The 17,812-nt window shown below is 49.7% G+C and overlaps 1 protein-coding gene across 1 annotated transcript in view; it reads left to right on the top strand.

Annotated features, from left to right (window-relative positions):
• The window catches only part of ITGA11 (integrin, alpha 11), a 94,779-nt gene that overhangs the window by 29,260 nt on the left and 47,707 nt on the right, over positions 1-17,812 (top strand). The window contains exons 3-9 of the mRNA XM_010834508.1: positions 1,781-1,872; positions 4,327-4,441; positions 7,009-7,136; positions 8,491-8,639; positions 13,930-14,074; positions 14,398-14,563; positions 16,082-16,152. Of these exons, the coding sequence (XP_010832810.1) occupies positions 1,781-1,872; positions 4,327-4,441; positions 7,009-7,136; positions 8,491-8,639; positions 13,930-14,074; positions 14,398-14,563; positions 16,082-16,152 (866 nt within the window). The remainder of the gene's footprint in view (positions 1-1,780; positions 1,873-4,326; positions 4,442-7,008; positions 7,137-8,490; positions 8,640-13,929; positions 14,075-14,397; positions 14,564-16,081; positions 16,153-17,812) is intronic.

Below are 17,812 nucleotides of genomic sequence, written 5' to 3' on the forward strand. Positions count from 1 at the left end.
AAGTCCCTGAGGGGAGAAAGTGGCCCAGCTGGGGCTTGGAGCTTCCTCTCCAGACTTCTCACTCCCTACTTCTGCCACCACGGCCCTGCAGGCAGATGGGGAGACTCAGGATGTGTAACATTGGCTATCCTGGATTCAAGTCCCTGCGTTATCGTTTACCGGTGATTGACATTATATTAGTGGAAGTCACCACCCCTTGCGTGGGCTTCTCAGGTGGCTCAGTGGTAAAGAATCCACCTGCCAATCCAGGATACACTCAGGGTTCGATTCCTGAGTTGGGAAGATGCCCTGGAGAAGGGAATGGCTACCCACTCCAGTATTCTCGCCTGAAAAGTTCCGTGGACAGTGGGGCCTGGTGGACTACAGTCCAAGGGGTCACAAAGAGTCAGATGCAACTCAGAGACTAAACAACAACAAAACTCCTCTGCACACCTTGACTTTCCCTCTATGAAATGGAAATGGTGGCCCCTGGAACACCCAGGATCAAGAGGGGGTCCTGGGAGGGTGGGGGCGGGCGGCACTTTGTAAGTGATAAAGCATCAGAGAAGCACCGGGGTTATTAGTATGATTTTCTCTCTAGTTTGTTTGGACAGAAAAAAGAGAAAACAATCCCAGGCACTGGTAGCACAGCCAAGAGGGGCTGGATTTCAAAAGGAACCTTACTACAAACTGCAGGAAACCAAGGGGAAAAACAACAAGCACAGTTGCCCTGTCCCCAGCCCCCCAGAGCCATCAGCCGTCTGAAGTTCTGGCCTCTGCCCGTGCCTGGGCCCAGATCCTGCTGGCCTGGGCCCCAGAGGGTTGGCCGACTCTTCACACTTCCAATCGCCAGCAGAGCTAAATGTTCTTAGAGATCACACCCCTCCCCTCAAGCACAGAAAACATCTAGGCTCTGTTCACAGCACATGAGGACTGCTTGCTGGGGCTTAGCAAAATGCCCAACTCACTTTCCCCTAAACTCTACCCACCTCCCAGGTCCCTCACACACACACACACACACACACACACACATACACACAGGGGAATTCAAACACGTCTTTTCCTTCAGTGGCCTGAGATAATGATCTGGTAAAACCTTCCCCAATGTAATTGACTCAGTAATTTTAATCTGCCACGACCCTCTCCCTCCACCCAGTCAGCTGATAATCCTTCACCTGAATATTCCTCTGGGGACCAGAAGGACATTCTTAGGCAAGACCTTGGACCTCTAGAAGGCTCTTGTTAAGTTGGCTATTTGTTCCCTGTGAGAAAGAATCGGTTATCTTGTGTCAGTTTATCAGCTGAGCAGAGGGCTGGACCCTGAGGTAGCTGGACAGGGGACTGGTCAGTGTTGATGGCAGGTTGGCTTGAAGAAAAATGTGGAAGAGACACTGCATAGAGGAGCCAGAGGAGCCAGCCTCGGTGGGGTGCCCAGGTATGTTTGGGGTAGGACACAGAGAAATGGCTGGAGGAGGGAACGCTCTGGATTAGGAGATGGAAAGCCCTGTCATGTTCTTCCTGTGTAACTCTGAGCAGCTTGCTTGGCCTCTCTGAGCTTCACATTCCTCATTTCACACCGAGTTGAGAGGAAGTAATCAGACAACCTTCGGGCAAGGCCTTGGTAAACCATGAAGGGCTCACTGATCTGCAGATGAACGAGGGGTTCAGAGGGGCAAGCAGAATGGGAGAGGACCCTGCTTGCCTCTGCCTTGGGGCCCTCTGGTGGCCAGCGGCAGCAGCAGACGCTGGGCGGATGGCGGGCAGGAGGGACTGCAGGCTGAGCCTTTCCATTCCACCCCAGGAAGGGTCACCCTGTCCAACGTGTCCGAGAGGAAGGACAACATGCGTCTCGGCCTGAGCCTGGCCACCAACCCCAAGGACAACAGCTTCCTGGTAAGAGTCGCCCCCCGGCCCTCTTTCTAATCCCCAGCCCTTCCGGCCCACACAGGCCCTCTGCTCGGGGCCGCAAGGGACATGGGGTGGCTGAACATGCCTGCCCCCCAGACCACCTGTCCCTGCGCACCCCAGGAGCAGCCCCTCCTCCAGCTTCCTGCCTGTGCCATTCTGCCTTCTGCACCCTAAGCTTTTTTGGGGGACAATTCAGACAAGAAAAAGGATTGAGGCCTTTTGTGTACATTCCCTTTGGAGGTTGGGGGGAGGGGAACCATGGAGCAGACAGCCTAAAAAGGAACAGGGATAAAGATTATTAACAGTCCAGTAGGGTGTGGGGGGCCATCCTGTTCTTTGGGGAGCCCAAGGTCCAAGGCAGAGGCCGAATCTCCACTCCAGAATGGATGAGTTAGGACACACCACACACCCTGAGAGGACTTGGAATGGAAGTCATGAATGAGTGAACGCAGAGTTTCTACAACAGAGAGAAGGATAAAGAGGGGCAGGCCACCTGAACTGCACGGGGGATCAGACGGGAAGGTTTCCTGGAGAATGTTTCTGTTTTGTTTTTAAAGAAGAAACTAGTCTTAGCAAGGCAGAAAAAGGAAGGAGTACTTGGGCTGAGGAGGTAGAGATATTCATTCATTTAAACTATTTTTTGAGTTCTTACAATGAACTGAGCCTGATGCTGGGCACTGGGGATTCAGCAGTCTGCAGAACTCCCTGCCCTCCTGAAGCTTCCATTCTGTTTGGGGGCGTGATGATAATAAATGAGTAATATGAGCATGCTGTTGGGACAGAAAGTCAGCAGCGCTAGGTGCTGGGAGCTCTCTGCACCCGCCCAGGCACACATATGCAAGCTTTGCACATGGTGGGCGGGTGCGGGTGGCCTGATTGATCAACACTGCCCGCCCCTTGCCCCCATGTTCGAGTAAACCACCATGAATGTGGGTGATGCTGGAACTGATGGCTCCTAGAAACAGCTGCAAGAGAAGATTTCAGAGAAGAATTACCCTGAAAAGCCCATAAAATGCACCACTTATTTTAAGATAGGAAAGCTAGTATCGCTCTCTGCTCTCACCCGTCAGTCCATTTCTGTTGACAAATGAGACACCAGGGCAGTGAGATTACTGGGGTGCTCAGAGATTTGACAGGAGCATAGTGGCTCTACCAGGGAAAGTCCCGAGGTGCCTCGGTATATGGTCAGCCCACAGCCCTCATCATCCCCAACCAAGGCCAATAGGACCCCTGGTCCTGTCCACACATACTTGTCAGGGGCTTTGGTCTGACACCCTTCTCCATCTGAGACTCCTTGTCATACCCTATCAACTTGATTTCACTGACTTCACAAGATGGAATGAAGGTCCAAGAGGGGAAGTGTGACACAACCCCTGGGGCCTCTGTGGGGAGGTTAAGACCCTAGTTTGTAAATACCAACCTTTGTTAACTCATTCACTCATCCATTCATCCATTTACTCATCAGCCCATCCCCCAACCAAATGTCTGTCCCTCTATTCATCTATCCATCCATCCATTCATTCAGCCACCCATCTGTCTGCACATCCGTCTACCCCCTCATCCTCCCATCTAATCATCCATCCCTTCCAACATCCATCCACCATCCATCCATGCACCCATCCATCCATCCTCCACTCACTTATCCGTCATCTATCCCTCCAGCCATTATCCATTACCTAGTCTCCCATTATTCATTCTCCCCCACTTCCAGAAATAACTTGCAGAAGCTTCAACAAAAGACGCAGATAAAACAAAACCTTTAAAATCTGAGTTAAAAAAGAAAGCTAATTAAATAAAGGGATTGGAAGTGGAACAATTATTCTTCCACACCAAAAGAAATAACAGCATAAAATTTAGTCTTGAGTTCCCCAGCAGCAGGGCAAACATGAAGACAGAAGCTGAGCTTTCGTTTTCAATGACTCTGAGAGGGACTCATCATTCAGTCTTTAAACGAGGGGCTGACATCGATATTTTGGTAACAAATTTCAGAGAAAAAGCAGAAACACACTTTTTCCTTTCCCTAGCAAGGAGCCATGGGCATGTTGTTGGGACCCTGTCCTGGAAGTTTGCCCAGTAATGACCTTCAGGTGACCTCTTCAGGAAGACTTTTGAAAGGTTCCCTCCCATGGATGACAAGGTTTTCCTGCCTCCTGTGTGGTGGGAGGGGTGGACAAGCAGGGGAAAGAGAGTCACACCCCGGATGATGGGGTGGAGAAGGGGATCCTTGAAAATACAACAACAGCGGACTCCAAGGTCAGTTAGTCTCCCTTCCGCCTGAAACCAAGGAAACTGGTACATGTTACCACAAGAGAAATTTAGGATACCAGCACTCAGATGGAGGATTCTGTCTTGTGTCTTGGAGGGTGGGGCTGGGCCAAAGGCTGTTGGGCTCGGACCCTGCGGCCCCCACTGACTGGGGGTCCGTTCTGTGCTCCACAGGCCTGCAGCCCCCTCTGGTCGCACGAGTGTGGGAGTTCCTACTACACCACAGGGATGTGTTCACGGGTCAACTCCAACTTCAGGTTCTCCAAGACCGTGGCCCCCGCTCTCCAAAGTAAGTGGCTTCCAATCTGTAGACTCGGGCTGAGCAACCGGCAGTCCCTGAGAGGCCCCGGGCTCTGACCTCCCCATCCTGAGGCTACAAAGCAGAACTTGGGCTCTAGCCCCGCCCAGCTCCGGCTCTCTGGGTAACGTCTGGGGTCACAATCCTGGCCCAGCCTCCCCTACAGAGTGATGGTGGGGGGGTTAAGGTTATGAAGACCACCCTGACAACCAGAGAGGCTCTTTGAAAACCCGAGTGAGGAAGAGATGGCCCGGTTGCCATGTACAGCAGGCAGGCTGTGCACTGCACAATCTGGGGACGTGGTTCCCTACTGGGGACGTGTACTAACTGCAGTGTGAACGGTGCCCTCTGATGTTACGCAGTGCAGGTGCCCTGTAGGTGCAAGGCCAAGGAGAACAGAAGTGTTCCTGGTAATAGTCCCATCTAATCCGTGTTCCTGGACGTGAGGAAGCGCTGCCCAGCTTTCCCGGGGCCTCATGGAACACAAACCTCCCACTCTCTGCACACCTGCCAGGAAAATCTGGGACGTCAAGTGCAGACCTTGCCTCTGGCTTGGCTCCGAGCCTCACTATTTCCTGTGGGCTAAATACCATTGCCCAACAGCTGCGGCCTGCTTTATTGAGGGTGAGGGGATCAGCTCCTCTGGCTAAAGGCAGCCTCCCTCCGAACAACAGCGCCCAGTCAGAGACAGAAGGTGGTACGTGGAGGAGGGGGGAGGAAGGGTCAGTCCCACTGGGGCTGCAAAGTGGTCCTCTTGCGGGTGATGAGGTGGCTTCAATTCTGTTCTCACACAACATCAGCGGGAGAGCAGAGGCAGCGGCTGGGCTGGGAGGAGGGCTGCAGCAGATCACGTGAGGTGTGCCTCCCAGCCTGGAGCTACTTTTCCCTCTGGGTTCAGCCTCCCAGAACCTCCTCCTCCTCACCCCGCTGACCAGCAGATCAGATCCCAGGACATTACCCCTTGCCCCCGCCACCTCTGCCAACACCACGGAGGATCTAACTCAGCAGGTCTAGGTTGAGGTCCCAGGTACGTGTACACACGTGTGTGCACTTGTGTTCAGAAGCGTGTTCAGCCATGTTTAAAAACCACAGACCTAAAGCAAGGCTCTTCCCGAGGTGTCTTGAAAAAAATTTTGAAATCTTAAGAAAAAAAATAATTACTAATAAATGCATTCTAATAATAAAACTGGCTTTAAAAGAAACCTGGTCCCTACCAGTAGATTAGAAACCCCCCCAATCAAGGCGTTTCTGTCTCGCATCCTTGTGGCTGCCGGCACCACGCAGCACCCCAGCACACGCTGGATCCACAGGGGCCGCGGTGCACTGGAGAAGGACAAAGTTATCGGCACCATCAGCCTGGAGGCGTAGGGCCATCACATGCTACATGTAGCATGCAGACAAGCCAAGAGCCATCCACACAGCTTCTCCTAAAGCAGAGGCAACCCTGAGCATCCGAGCCACCCAGAGCCTCTAAAGTGCTCTCCCAGTCACAGAGCCTGAGACAGGCTCTTGGGCTCAAACCCACCACCTTGCCCTCCTGGAGCACTGCTGTCAACGTGCTGAACCTCCACGATGCAGGAGTTACTGGGGTGGCTGACTCACAAAGCCCTCCCGCTGTATTGCTATAAAGTAGATTTATTTGAAAATAGTGTGAAAATCCTCCAGTGCAAATAAGCAGGTGCCCAGTATTTCAATGTGGTATAGTTTAGTGTATATCATACCAGATTCATGATCTTATTTCAGGGTAACCCCAGCTGTTTCACAAACAGAAATCAATTCCTTAGATGTTAAAAGATGCTTTTTCCATTTGTTATGGTACCAAGGTTTCATTATTCGTTCTGTTGCTATTATTCATTTTAATTTGGTATTCATATTACAAGAATATAGAGAAACTTTCAGACTCAAAGCAGAGATCAAGGCACAAGAGCTTAACCTGATGATGTCATTACTATGTTAACAAACTGGTTTGGTTAAAAAAATAACACGAGGATCAGCTAAGATTCTTGAGTTCAGCCCGGGAAGCATCACCTTGTTAATTCCTCATAGCAATCCTCTGCTATCATTATGCCTCTTTTACAGAAGCGAAACCGATGCCAAGTTGTTAAGTACCTTGCCCAAGGTCAAAGCCAGAGGTCAAACAGTCTGATGCCAGGTTCCACATTTCTAGCCATTACACCATGCCTCCCTCCTAAGAAGTGAAGCCCATTCATTCAAGCTGAAAGTGATAAATGCCAGCCTGCCCATTACTGTAAAATACACAATAATGAACTACTGATTTGGGCAGTGTCAGCTGCCTCCCAAACAAGGACCAGCCAATGGTGGTCAGTTCCTGATGAGGAGCAGAAGCATTCTGGCTTAACTGATGCTGTGTTTAGACAGCCAGCTCAGAGCCGTGGAGCAGCATCAGGAATTCCTGGGCTCCTCTCTCACGTGGCCCAAATAAGTGTTCAGCCTGAAGATGGCTCCCAGACCAGGCTTCCTTGAACAATCATTCAGGGAACCCGAGATTTTCAGACACTGGCTCCTGGGGTAATAATGACCATGTCCTCACTTCCCAGGGTGCCAGACCTACATGGACATCGTCATTGTCCTGGACGGCTCCAACAGTATCTACCCCTGGGTGGAGGTTCAGCACTTCCTCATCAACATCCTAAAGAAGTTTTACATTGGCCCCGGGCAGATCCAGGTGAGCAGGGCTGGGACTCTTTCTTCCTCCAAACAGGGCCCTCCAAACCCATGGTAAATGCTGCCCTGAGGTGTGGGGGAGTGTCTTTGCATGCACTAGAAAGATGTAGGCGAAAGGGCCAGCCACAGGGCCCTGCAGCCCAAGACACCCATCTCCACTGGGCACATCAAGGAACAGTCTGGGACATCATTGGGTGGGTCAACCACTGTCCTCTGGGATGGACACCATCTATTAACAAAAACTTTGATCAGCCAGAGAGTGAGAAGGCAGCAGAATCCTGCTGGGTGAGGCAGGGGGAGAATTAGACACTTTGATCTTGGAGAAGAGACTGGGGAAGTAGTCAAAGCTGCCAGCACATATTTGAAATGCTGCCTAGCCAGTGAGGGGGGAGGTTTACTCAGTATTGTTTTGGCAGGCCAAATGAGGACCGGTGACTAGAAATGACAAGGTGGCAGATTTCAAGTCATCTAAGAAATTATTTATTTAGTAATTTAATTTATTTGTTTTTGGCTGTGCTGGGTCTTCATTGCCATGCAGGCTTCTCTCTAGTTGCAGCAAGTGGGGGGCTACTCTAGTAGCAGTACACAGGCTCAGTAGTCATGGTTGCTCCGTGGCATGTGGATCTTCCCAGAGCAGGGATCAAATCCATGTCTTCTGCATTGACAGGCAGACTCTCTACAACTGAGCCATTAGGAAAGCCCTAAGAAATTGTTTTGTAACAATCAAAGCTGTTAAAAAGAGAGTGGGCTTTCTCATGAAGTGATGAGTTCCCTACCCCGGGAGATCATCTTGTAGGGTATGCCAGGTGAAAATTCAGCATTCGGAAATGCACCTTTACCAAATAAACTCTGTGGGCCCATCCAACGATAATATTTGTTCATTCTAGTCCTACTACAGGTAGGTTTTGTTTATTCTTTTAAGATTTTGTTTCTTTTAAGGATATTAATATTTGAGGCTAATTAATATTTCAGACTTCTCTTCCAAAATATAAAGAATGTTAGTTCCAGATTTTGGTGAACAATGCCATAGCCCATCCTCCCATACTGTTCCTAAGATTTTAGATTTCAATTCTATGCTCAACTTTTGTCTTTTTAAGTAAGAAACTTAATCTGCTGGATCTTTTAGATCAGTTTCCTCTTTTGATAGGCACCTCCCGTTTGTCTCACCAAGCCAGCCATTCGTTCCCAGGACTTTGCAGAACCTGCTTCCCTTTGGCTTAATCCCTCTCCCTTCGGAAGGTCCCCAGGCCTCCTCACTCCTGAACAGTCCCAGAGAGATGACTCCAGGAGGCCTCATCACCGAAGGGCCAGCCTTCAGGGTCAAGACATTCTGCTGCCCCTCCTTTTCCTCGCAGGTTGGAGTTGTGCAGTACGGAGAAGATGTGGTACACGAATTTCACCTCAATGACTACAGGTCTGTGAAGGACGTGGTGGAAGCTGCCAGCCACATTGAGCAGAGAGGAGGAACGGAAACCCGGACAGCATTTGGAATTGAATTTGCTCGGTAAAAAAAAAAAAATTAATTTTTCTAGATCTTAGATACTGTTCTAGTTATCTATTGCTGCCCCACAAAATTTAGTGTCTGAAGAGACAATAATTAGTCCCTCAAAGTACTGGGCATCGGTTGGGCTCAGCTGTCAGTTCTCCTTGTGTTCTCTCAAGTGGTTGAAGTCTGGTGTTAGCTGGGGCTGTTGTCATCTGAAGGTTCAACTGGACTGGTCATCCAGAATGGCACGCTCACGAGGCTGGCAGTGGAGGCTGGCCGTGGGCTGGGAGTTCAGCTGAGGCTGGCAATCTGAGCCCCTGTGCGTGGGCATGTGGCTTGACACTCTCACCTTATGGCAGTCAGCCTTTGAGAGGAAGCTCTCCAAGGGACCCAGGCAGGAACTCCAACACTGCCTGTGACCTAGCTGCAGAAGCCCCAGAATATAACTTCTGCCGTAGTTTTCTTATGGCTATACCACACAGAATATGAGATCTTAGTTCCTTGGCTGGGGATTGAACCCCTGCCTCCTGCAGTGGAAGCATGGAGTCCTAACCACTGGACTACCAGGGAAGTCCCTGCCATAGTCTACAATTGAGCAAGTCCCTAAGGCCAGCTCAGGTTCAAGGAGAAGAGAATTTAATTTCCCTCCTTGATGGAGGAATGGCAAGGTAACATCCCGTCACAGAAGAGCCTTTGGGGGACAGGGGATATTTTTGCAGCCAACTTCAGGAAATATCTTCTACCACTGAGACCCTATCAAAAGTGTGTGGGTCGCATGAGGACAGAATCTTCTTGTGGGGTATTTTTCATCAGTGGAATGTGAGTAACAGAGTCAAATCTAACATCTGAGATTACAGAGCCATGAGGCTGGTTCTTTAAACGTGACACAAGAACTCACAGTGATAATGAATGTTATTTATAGCCATCCAGAGAGCTACGTGCTTATTCCAGTGACCCTGGCATTGCTCAGAACACTGTACTCACCCGCACTGGAACCAGTGAATGATTTTAAAGTCAGTTTCCCCAGATCTTTCCAGCTGTAGCCTAAACTCCCAAGATTACTGTGTCCAAGGCATTGAGATTTAAATGTATAAATTTTACACCTATGATATGAGCTCGGCTGTGTTCATTGAGACCACAGTCCTATTACCTTATAATCCCCCCTCAAGCAGGGTTAGTCAATGTGTTTAGCAGAATTCCACAATGTGGGAGCTATTTAGTAGTGACATGATTTCATGTGGTCAAAGAGTAAGTTTTTTCCAACCTCACGAGTCTTTATGATTATATGCTCCACCAGCGTATTTCTGTTTGCTGATAAAACTTGCTCACGCTTTTTCCCTAAATGAACATCTCTGTTTGTAAAGATGGCTCTTACTCACCCTCCTGAGAAATGGGCCCTTGTTGCTGTTTTGTCTTCATGGGGGTGAGCCCCTGAGACCCCCGAGTAGGCCCTTGTGAAGTGGCCAGTGGAGAACTGAGGAAGCCCACACCCCCTGAGCTATCAGTGAGAAGCAGACTGACTGCCAGTGGGGTGGAGCCCACTGTTTCCATCTTTGTGCAGCCCATCTCCCCCAGGTTAAGTGTAAGTGTGCGACTCACCTAGTGACTTGAACCATCGTGACTCACAAGCACCGCTGGGGTCTGCAACCTGCACCTCAAGTGAACTTTCAAATCTGCTCTGCCTGGCCAAGTCTGCGGTCCCAATTACAGCTGGCTCCTTTTAAAGTCAAAGGTTTTCCTTCCTCACTCCGCTATTCATAGCGCATTTTTTTTCTGTGCACCTACTAAACTAAGAGACCCAGGCCATGGACTTGAGGGCTTATAAAAATGGTAACTCGTGAGCCCGGGCTTGATAGGGAAGCCCTGACAAGTGTCAGCCTAACTCAGTGAGGGTCAGAGAGGGAAGGCTCCAAGGGAGGGTCTTGGGAGGACTGCCAGGATTAGGGGACATCTGACCTATCCTAGGAAGATGCCAGGATGCCAGCAGGGAGAGGCAGAGAAGACATTCTGCCCCAGTAAGAACAGAGGAGAGGGAAAGCCAAGGAACATTTATGTTCAGAGCTTTGCTCTGAGCAGTTTGTGTTGGGGGGATAGTAAGCCCTGAAGCTGCAAAGAAGGTTTGGAACTAGATTATGAGAGTGGTACTGTTGTAGCCAAAGCAAGTGTGAGTGGCCAGTGAAGGTTCTTAAGGACAAGAATGTCCCCATCAGGCGTGCGCATGACGGTGACTCTGGCCACGTGTGGCTTTAGGGGAGGGGGCGGGACAGCACTGTGATGCCACCTTTATTCATGCAACACTTTTTATTGAGCATCTACTATATGCCTCATGCAGTTTTAGGTACTCAGGATGAATCAGTGAACAAAATAGATAAATGTCCTGCCTTCATGAAGCTGAGGGTGAGGCAGACAATAAGCAAAAAATATATATATATAGTATGCTAGAAGACACAAGATATGGTGGACAAATGTTCTTGTTGTTTAGTTGCTAAGTTATGTTCAACCCTTTGCAACCCTATCAACTGTAGACCATCAGGCTCCTCTGTCCATGGGATTATCCCAGCAAGAATACTGGAGTGGGTTGCCATTTTCTTCTCCAGGGTATCTTCCTAACCCAGGGATCGAACCTATGTCTCCTGCATTGGCATGTGAATTCTTTATCACTGAGCCACTGGCAAGCCTGGGGTGGGGATGAGGGGTGGGAAATACAGCCTGGTGAAGGCAGCCAAGCAAGTTGAAGATGGCAGGTATTCAATCAGCATTAACGGGGAAGTCAGGGAAGGCTTCACTGAGAATTAACATTTGAGTGGAGACTTGAAGGAGGTGAGCAAGCTGGCCACCGGGGTGCCGAGTGGAGGAAGTTCCAAGAGGGAGAAGCTCCGATAAAGGCCGTAAGACAAGAATGTGCCTGGTGGTCCCAGGATCAGGGAAGATTCCAGCAGGAGGAGGGGTTAGAAGGGTCACTGAGGGTCTGGCGAGCCACTGTCAGGACCTGGGAGAAATGGGAGCCAGGACAGGATTTGAGCAGAAAGGAGACATGCTACGACCTGCTTTCTCCACCCGGTCACCCTGGCTTCCAGGTTCATGGAACCTATCATGAGCATAAAGCTCTCACTGCTGTCCAGGAAGTTACAGTCTAATTTACAAAGCAACGAACCCAAGTCTTTTACACAGCACAAACTCACAATTTTAAATCCAATGACTCATGCCAGTATTTACGCAATTACAGATTCATACAGATATTCACACCATTCCACTCTATGGAAATATAATCCTGAAATGTCCTTGGCTCTATATGTAATAGAACCTCTTTCCCCTGCCGTATTTTTTTCTCCTGAAGTGTTGTTCCTGGCCCTGGCCCTCCAAGAAGGTCTGGGAGCATATTGAGTCTGCTCTGAGGGGCTCGCAGACTCCCTCCACTTAGTTGGGCTTAAGCCCAAAATATTCTCTATATTTTGTCCTGTCAAGTGTGCCTCAGTCCACGCCTCATACTAAAATTAGAGGGTTTTTTTTTTTAAGCCAGCATATCCAGAATATCATAGCATTTCTCAGAGAGTGGCAGATGCTCCATTTCTCTTAACTGGTAGCTTGAAAATGCTCTGAACCAATTTATTCTAACTTTTGTGAATTTCTCAGCATCTAAATCATGCATGTCACCTCATCAGCTTGCCATGTAACAAAAGATACCTCTGGTAACTAACACCTTGGAGCCTGGAGGTGGAATTTAACCTGGCATCATGGTGCTTAAATCTATGGGTCAGACCCGTGAGGATTTACTGCAGTGCCTAAGGATAACATTTGTTTTTAGTTCCTTATTGGAAAATTCAGAACCTCACGGTCTGAAGGAGAGTTGGCCACACAGGCACCAAAAGCTAGTGATGGTTCAGGAGCCAATTTTTTCTGCTTCATAGATGGGTCGCCAGCTTCGAGAGTCGGTCCACAGCATGCCAGCCCCCAGGCCCCTGGCGGCACTGCCCGGTAGGCAGGCCAAGCACCTGCTCCGGCCACTGAAAACAAAATTAAAAGCAAGAAAGAAGAATATTTGTCATAGAATTTGATATTTAATAGTCCCCAAAATAGAATCAAAGTGGTTCTCCTGGGGAAAATCTTTGTCACGCTTCATCACACACTTTTGCTTGGGTGTTGAATTGCTCTGGCTCACCACCTTTTCAGATCTTAGGGAAGTGGTTCTCAAACTCCCGTGTTCATTAGAACTTTTGGAAAATTCCGGTACCCCGGCTACACTCCAGAGATTCTGATTCCATGAGTCCAGGTGGGGCCTGGCATCATTTTTATTTTAATTCCCCAAGTGATTCTAATGTGCGCTGGGGTTTTTGAACCATGAAATTAGGGCCTCTAAAGGTCTCCACCTGACCCTGAACTCCCCTCCCAGAACCACCCCCTCCCTTCTGCTTGCCCAAAGCAGCATGATCAGGACTTGAGAGGGGTTTTTTAAAGTCACTTTTTAAAGACAAGCAGATTTGAATGTTGCTCAATTTCATAGAAAGAAATGAAATCGTGCCATTATTTGCAGAGACATGGATGGACCTAGAGTCTGTCATACAGAGTGAAGTAAGTCAGAAAGAGAAAAACAAATACATATTAATGCATATGTATATGTGGAATCTAGGAAAAATGGTATAGATTAACTTATTTGCAAAGCAGAAATAGACACACAGACGTAGAGAACAAACGTATGGATAACGGGGGAAGAGGAGGCGGGATGGATTAGGAGATGAGGATTAATATATATACACTATTGATACTATGTCTAAAATAGATAACTAATGAGACCTACTGTATGGCACAAGGGATGTTCTGTGGTGACCTAAACGGGAAGGAAACCCAAAAGAGAGGGGATATATGTATACATGTGTGTATATGTACACATACATGTATATGTGTATGTATATGTATACCAAGGGGCCAAACCCTGATCTCTCACATTGCAGGCGAATTTTTTTTACCAGCTGAGCCACAAGGGAAGCCCACAGAATGTATTCATATAGCTGATTCAATTTGCTGTATAGCAGCAACTAACACAACATTGTAAAGAAACTATACTCCAATAAAATTTAAAAAATTTTTTTAATAAATATAAAGACAAGCAGATTTAAGACCCATCTGAGCAGCCAGTGGACAAGTAGTCTGGGTGTCTCAATCCAGCTTCTTCTTTGATTTGAGGTTCCAACAGCTGTAGAGTTGCCCAGGGAGCTTAGCCCTGGCTCCTGTGGCCACGCCTCTGCAGGAGTTTGGGGGGTTGCCCCATCCCCACTTCCCTCTGTGACCCTCCCCTGTGCTCGGGTTCCAGCTCAGAGGCTTTCCAGAAGGGCGGAAGGAAAGGGGCCAAGAAGGTGATGATTGTCATCACAGATGGGGAGTCCCACGACAGCCCAGACCTAGAGAAGGTGATCCAGCAAAGCGAGAGGGACAACGTGACCAGATACGCCGTGGCCGTGAGTCCTGTCCCACCCATCCCGCCCCTGCCTACCTTCTAGAGGCTTTGCCATCAACCCCCTGGGGACTCTGTTGGGTGGGGGAGTGAACTACACATCCGGGCCCTCAAATGGGCCTGTCCTTGTTACGTCTTCACAACAGCTGTGGGTTTTTTCTTCCCTCCATTGCCAGGCAGGCTCTGAAACCTCAGAAACTGGAAAACACCTCCAAGCCACCCACCCCCAGCACCCTACCTTAGAGCAGTTGCTCCAGCCTGCCCTGGGTGTTGGGGGAAGTCTGTGCCATGTCCTGTCTGTCGCCCCTGCCCCCCGTTCCCTGGCAGGTCCTGGGCTACTACAACCGCAGGGGGATCAACCCAGAAGCTTTTCTGAACGAAATCAAATACATCGCCAGTGACCCTGATGACAAACACTTCTTCAACGTCACAGATGAGGCAGCCCTGAAGGACATTGTCGACGCCCTGGGGGACAGGATCTTCAGCTTGGAAGGTGAGCACTGCTTCCTGAGAGGCGTTCATGTTCCTGGGCTCCTGGCAGGCAAAGCCCACGTGAGCAAAATCCAGCCCCACAGGGACTTCCCTGATGGTCCAGTGGTTAAAACTTCACCTTCCAATGCAGGGTTCCATCCCTGATCCGGGAGCTAAGTCCTGGCCAAAAAACCAGAATGTAAACAACAGAAGTAACAAATTCAATAAAGACTTTTTTAAATGGTCCACATTAAAAAAAAAAAAAAAATCCAGCCCCACAGGATGAGAGGGTTTAGAAGTCCTCCCTTCCTGATAAACCCCAGCGCTCCCATGCTGGATGTGAGGCTCCGCACTTTCCAAACAGCCTTGAAGTCTGGTTTTGCTGATAAGCTCCTCCTCTTACCATGGAGGTAACTGCAGTTCGGAGGGACTAAATGACTTGCCAGAGCTCCCACCACTTGGGAAGGAATTGGGGTTTGAATGAGGGTTGCCAGATATAGCAAATATAAAATACAACATTTGTGGCAGACATACTAAAAAACCATTCACTGTTTGTCTGAAATTCAAACTTAACTGAGCATCCCGTATTTTATCTGGCAGCCCGAGTTGAGCCCAGCTGAGCCCAACTCCACAGCCTGAAACACTTACTCCCCGAGTCCTGCCGCCTCCCACCGCACCATTTTGCAAGGTTTCCTCAGACTGTCTCGCTCCTTTTGATTCAAACTCCAGTTTTGATTTGTGCAGGGCTCCTTTGCACCATATATTGCTGTAGGGGGGACCTTGCCATACTGGGTTCTCTTCTACCATACGGGAGGAGCGTCAAAAGAAAGAGAAGGCAGCACAACATCCCAGAGCCCGAGCAGCCTGCTCTGCATGGGAAATGATGAGCTACAGACACGGGGAAAGAGAAAAACTAACCCTCAAAGATGATGATAAAGGAACAGAAAGTAGGGACCTGAGTTTGACCCTTACCCTAGAATTAAGCATAGATCAGTGAATTTATTCTCAAAATGGTTGCTTTGTGTGATGAGAACATTGTCTACATGGACACGTCGGAGCCCCTCTGCAGGGAGGAGCTTTCGACACACATGGGATTCCTTGTGCAAATCCGCAGTGGTGACAACTCTTCCTCCTAAGGGTCGATTTACAATTTGGGAACCATCCAGAGGCATCTGGAACCGAATCTGGCGAATAGTAAGAATGAACAAAGTGGGAAATTCCATTTCTTGCCAACAATGTAGATGATTTCTTTCCATGCACTTTTTCTGGATCTTTCCCCTATGTTGACACTCTCATAGTGGGCGTGCCCTGTAATATAAGGTGTTCCAATCCCTTTTCAGCAGGGTTGCTAATAATAAACCCACATGGCCACCTGGAAGGGGCCTGCTGTTGGGGTGGATGAGCTGGACTCAGACCTGGGGCCCTGTCTCACCTCACTGAAAGTGCTTCCAGGTCACAGATGCTGGGGACTGAGCTGCAGACATGTCTGGCGCTAAGAAGTCATGCATGCAGCTGACATCTTTCGGTCCCTCTGTTTTAGGCACGAACAAGAACGAAACCTCCTTCGGGCTGGAAATGTCACAGACGGGCTTTTCCTCTCACGTGGTGGAGGTAAGGATGGGTTTAGAGCTGCCCTCCCACCCTGCCATTCCTGGGCTGTCTCTCATGCCCCTTGCTCTCTTTCTTGGGGTCTCTCTGCTTCTCGTCTCTGTGGCTAGAAGAGGGACATCAAAACCATCAATTTACAATTAGCTGTCTCAAGGCCTCTCTGTGCAGGGTGCTGGTGGGGACATGTCCCCCAGGACCAAAGGTCCAGTTCGGTCCACAGAGCCTTGTGCAAAAACTAGGCCAGAGTGGCAAAACCCATTGCCTGGGCTCTAACTGTGCCCCGCATGCCTGAGGCAGCCTGTGTGTGAGGGCCCAGCCCTGTGTCCATGTGGGCAGAAGTCCCAGATGTGCTCCAGCAGGTGGCCCACAGGGGCCTCTCCACGTGCGGGCTCGGCGTCACGTTGCAGGGGTCCCAAGCAGACCCATGGTGTCACCAGCATCGGGCTAGGTCTGGGGCACATGCTTCACCTGGTTCTGATTCTCAGGATGGGGCTGAAACCTCACAGGATTGCCAGAGGGACCTATGCATGCGTGCTCATTCGCCCAGTCGTGTCCTGCCAGGCTCCTCTGTCCGTGGAATTTTCCAGGCAAGGATACTGGAGTGGGTTGCAATTTCCTATGCTAGTGGATCTTCCCAGCCCAGGGACTGAACCCGCGTCTCCTGAGTCTCCCACACTGGCAGGCGAATTCTTTGCCACTCAGCCACCTGGGAAGCCTGCCGGTGGGGCAGAGGAGTCCATAGCTGTGAGCATGCTTTACTTCTAAAGCCGTTTGGAGGCAGAGCCCTGCCTGAGAGTACCTGTGGGGAAAGCCTGCGCTTCTGGTATCAGCACACACCCCTGTGAGCACACTCCGGGCTGACAGGTGCCCTGGGTTTGTGCGTGTGCTCTGCCCAGCTGGGCCCATGGGAAGGGGCCACACCTCCCAATCTGCCAGAAAAGGCCCATCCGCCCATCCCACTTCCACATCACTTCCATTAGCCCCATGAATTCTCCCCACTCCTCTGTGAGGTGAATGTGCCAGGGTTCCTTATTCCCAGTTTCCAGGTACAGAAGCCACGTCCCGGGAAGGCCGAATGACCTGCTGCAGTGACACAAGTGAGAGAAACATTAGCCTCATGCTTTCCCCCCACACTGAGCAGCTGTTCCATGAGAGTGGGTGGGATCTGAGGGGGCGCTGAGTCAGAGATCCCAGGTCGGAGGGGAGAGGGATGGATGCCCAGCACCCAGCGGGCAGATGGACGGAAATGCGGCTCACGCTAAGCGTTTCCTGAGCTGCATCTGGACTATCTCGTGCCCATTGAATACAGCAAGATATAAATATTACTGCTCTATATTGACAGTAGTCATGCAAAATATGTGCCAAGCACTTTAATTTTTTTTCCAGAAAATTTCTGTGCCTCATTCATGCTCAAAAACAGCCCTGCAGAGTTGGCAGATGGTAATAGTTGTCCCATTTTAGGTGGTCACATTAGCAAATCTTTTCAATGCCTTTTCTGTGCTGGGCCCTGTGCTCTATCCCAGGAGGTACAGAGGCAAGAGCCCTGACCTCAGGAAGCTCCCAGTCTGAGGGTAAGGGGCTGCATATCAGGAGGGGCAAGGGCATCTTTCATTCACACAGGTCAAGCATCAAGTTCTGTGTTCCAGCTGGACTAGCCCTGGAC

Source organism: Bison bison, unplaced genomic scaffold (assembly GCF_000754665.1).
Source record: "Bison bison bison isolate TAMUID 2011002044 unplaced genomic scaffold, Bison_UMD1.0 scf7180017864034, whole genome shotgun sequence".
NCBI classification, from domain to species: Eukaryota; Metazoa; Chordata; class Mammalia; order Artiodactyla; family Bovidae; genus Bison; species Bison bison.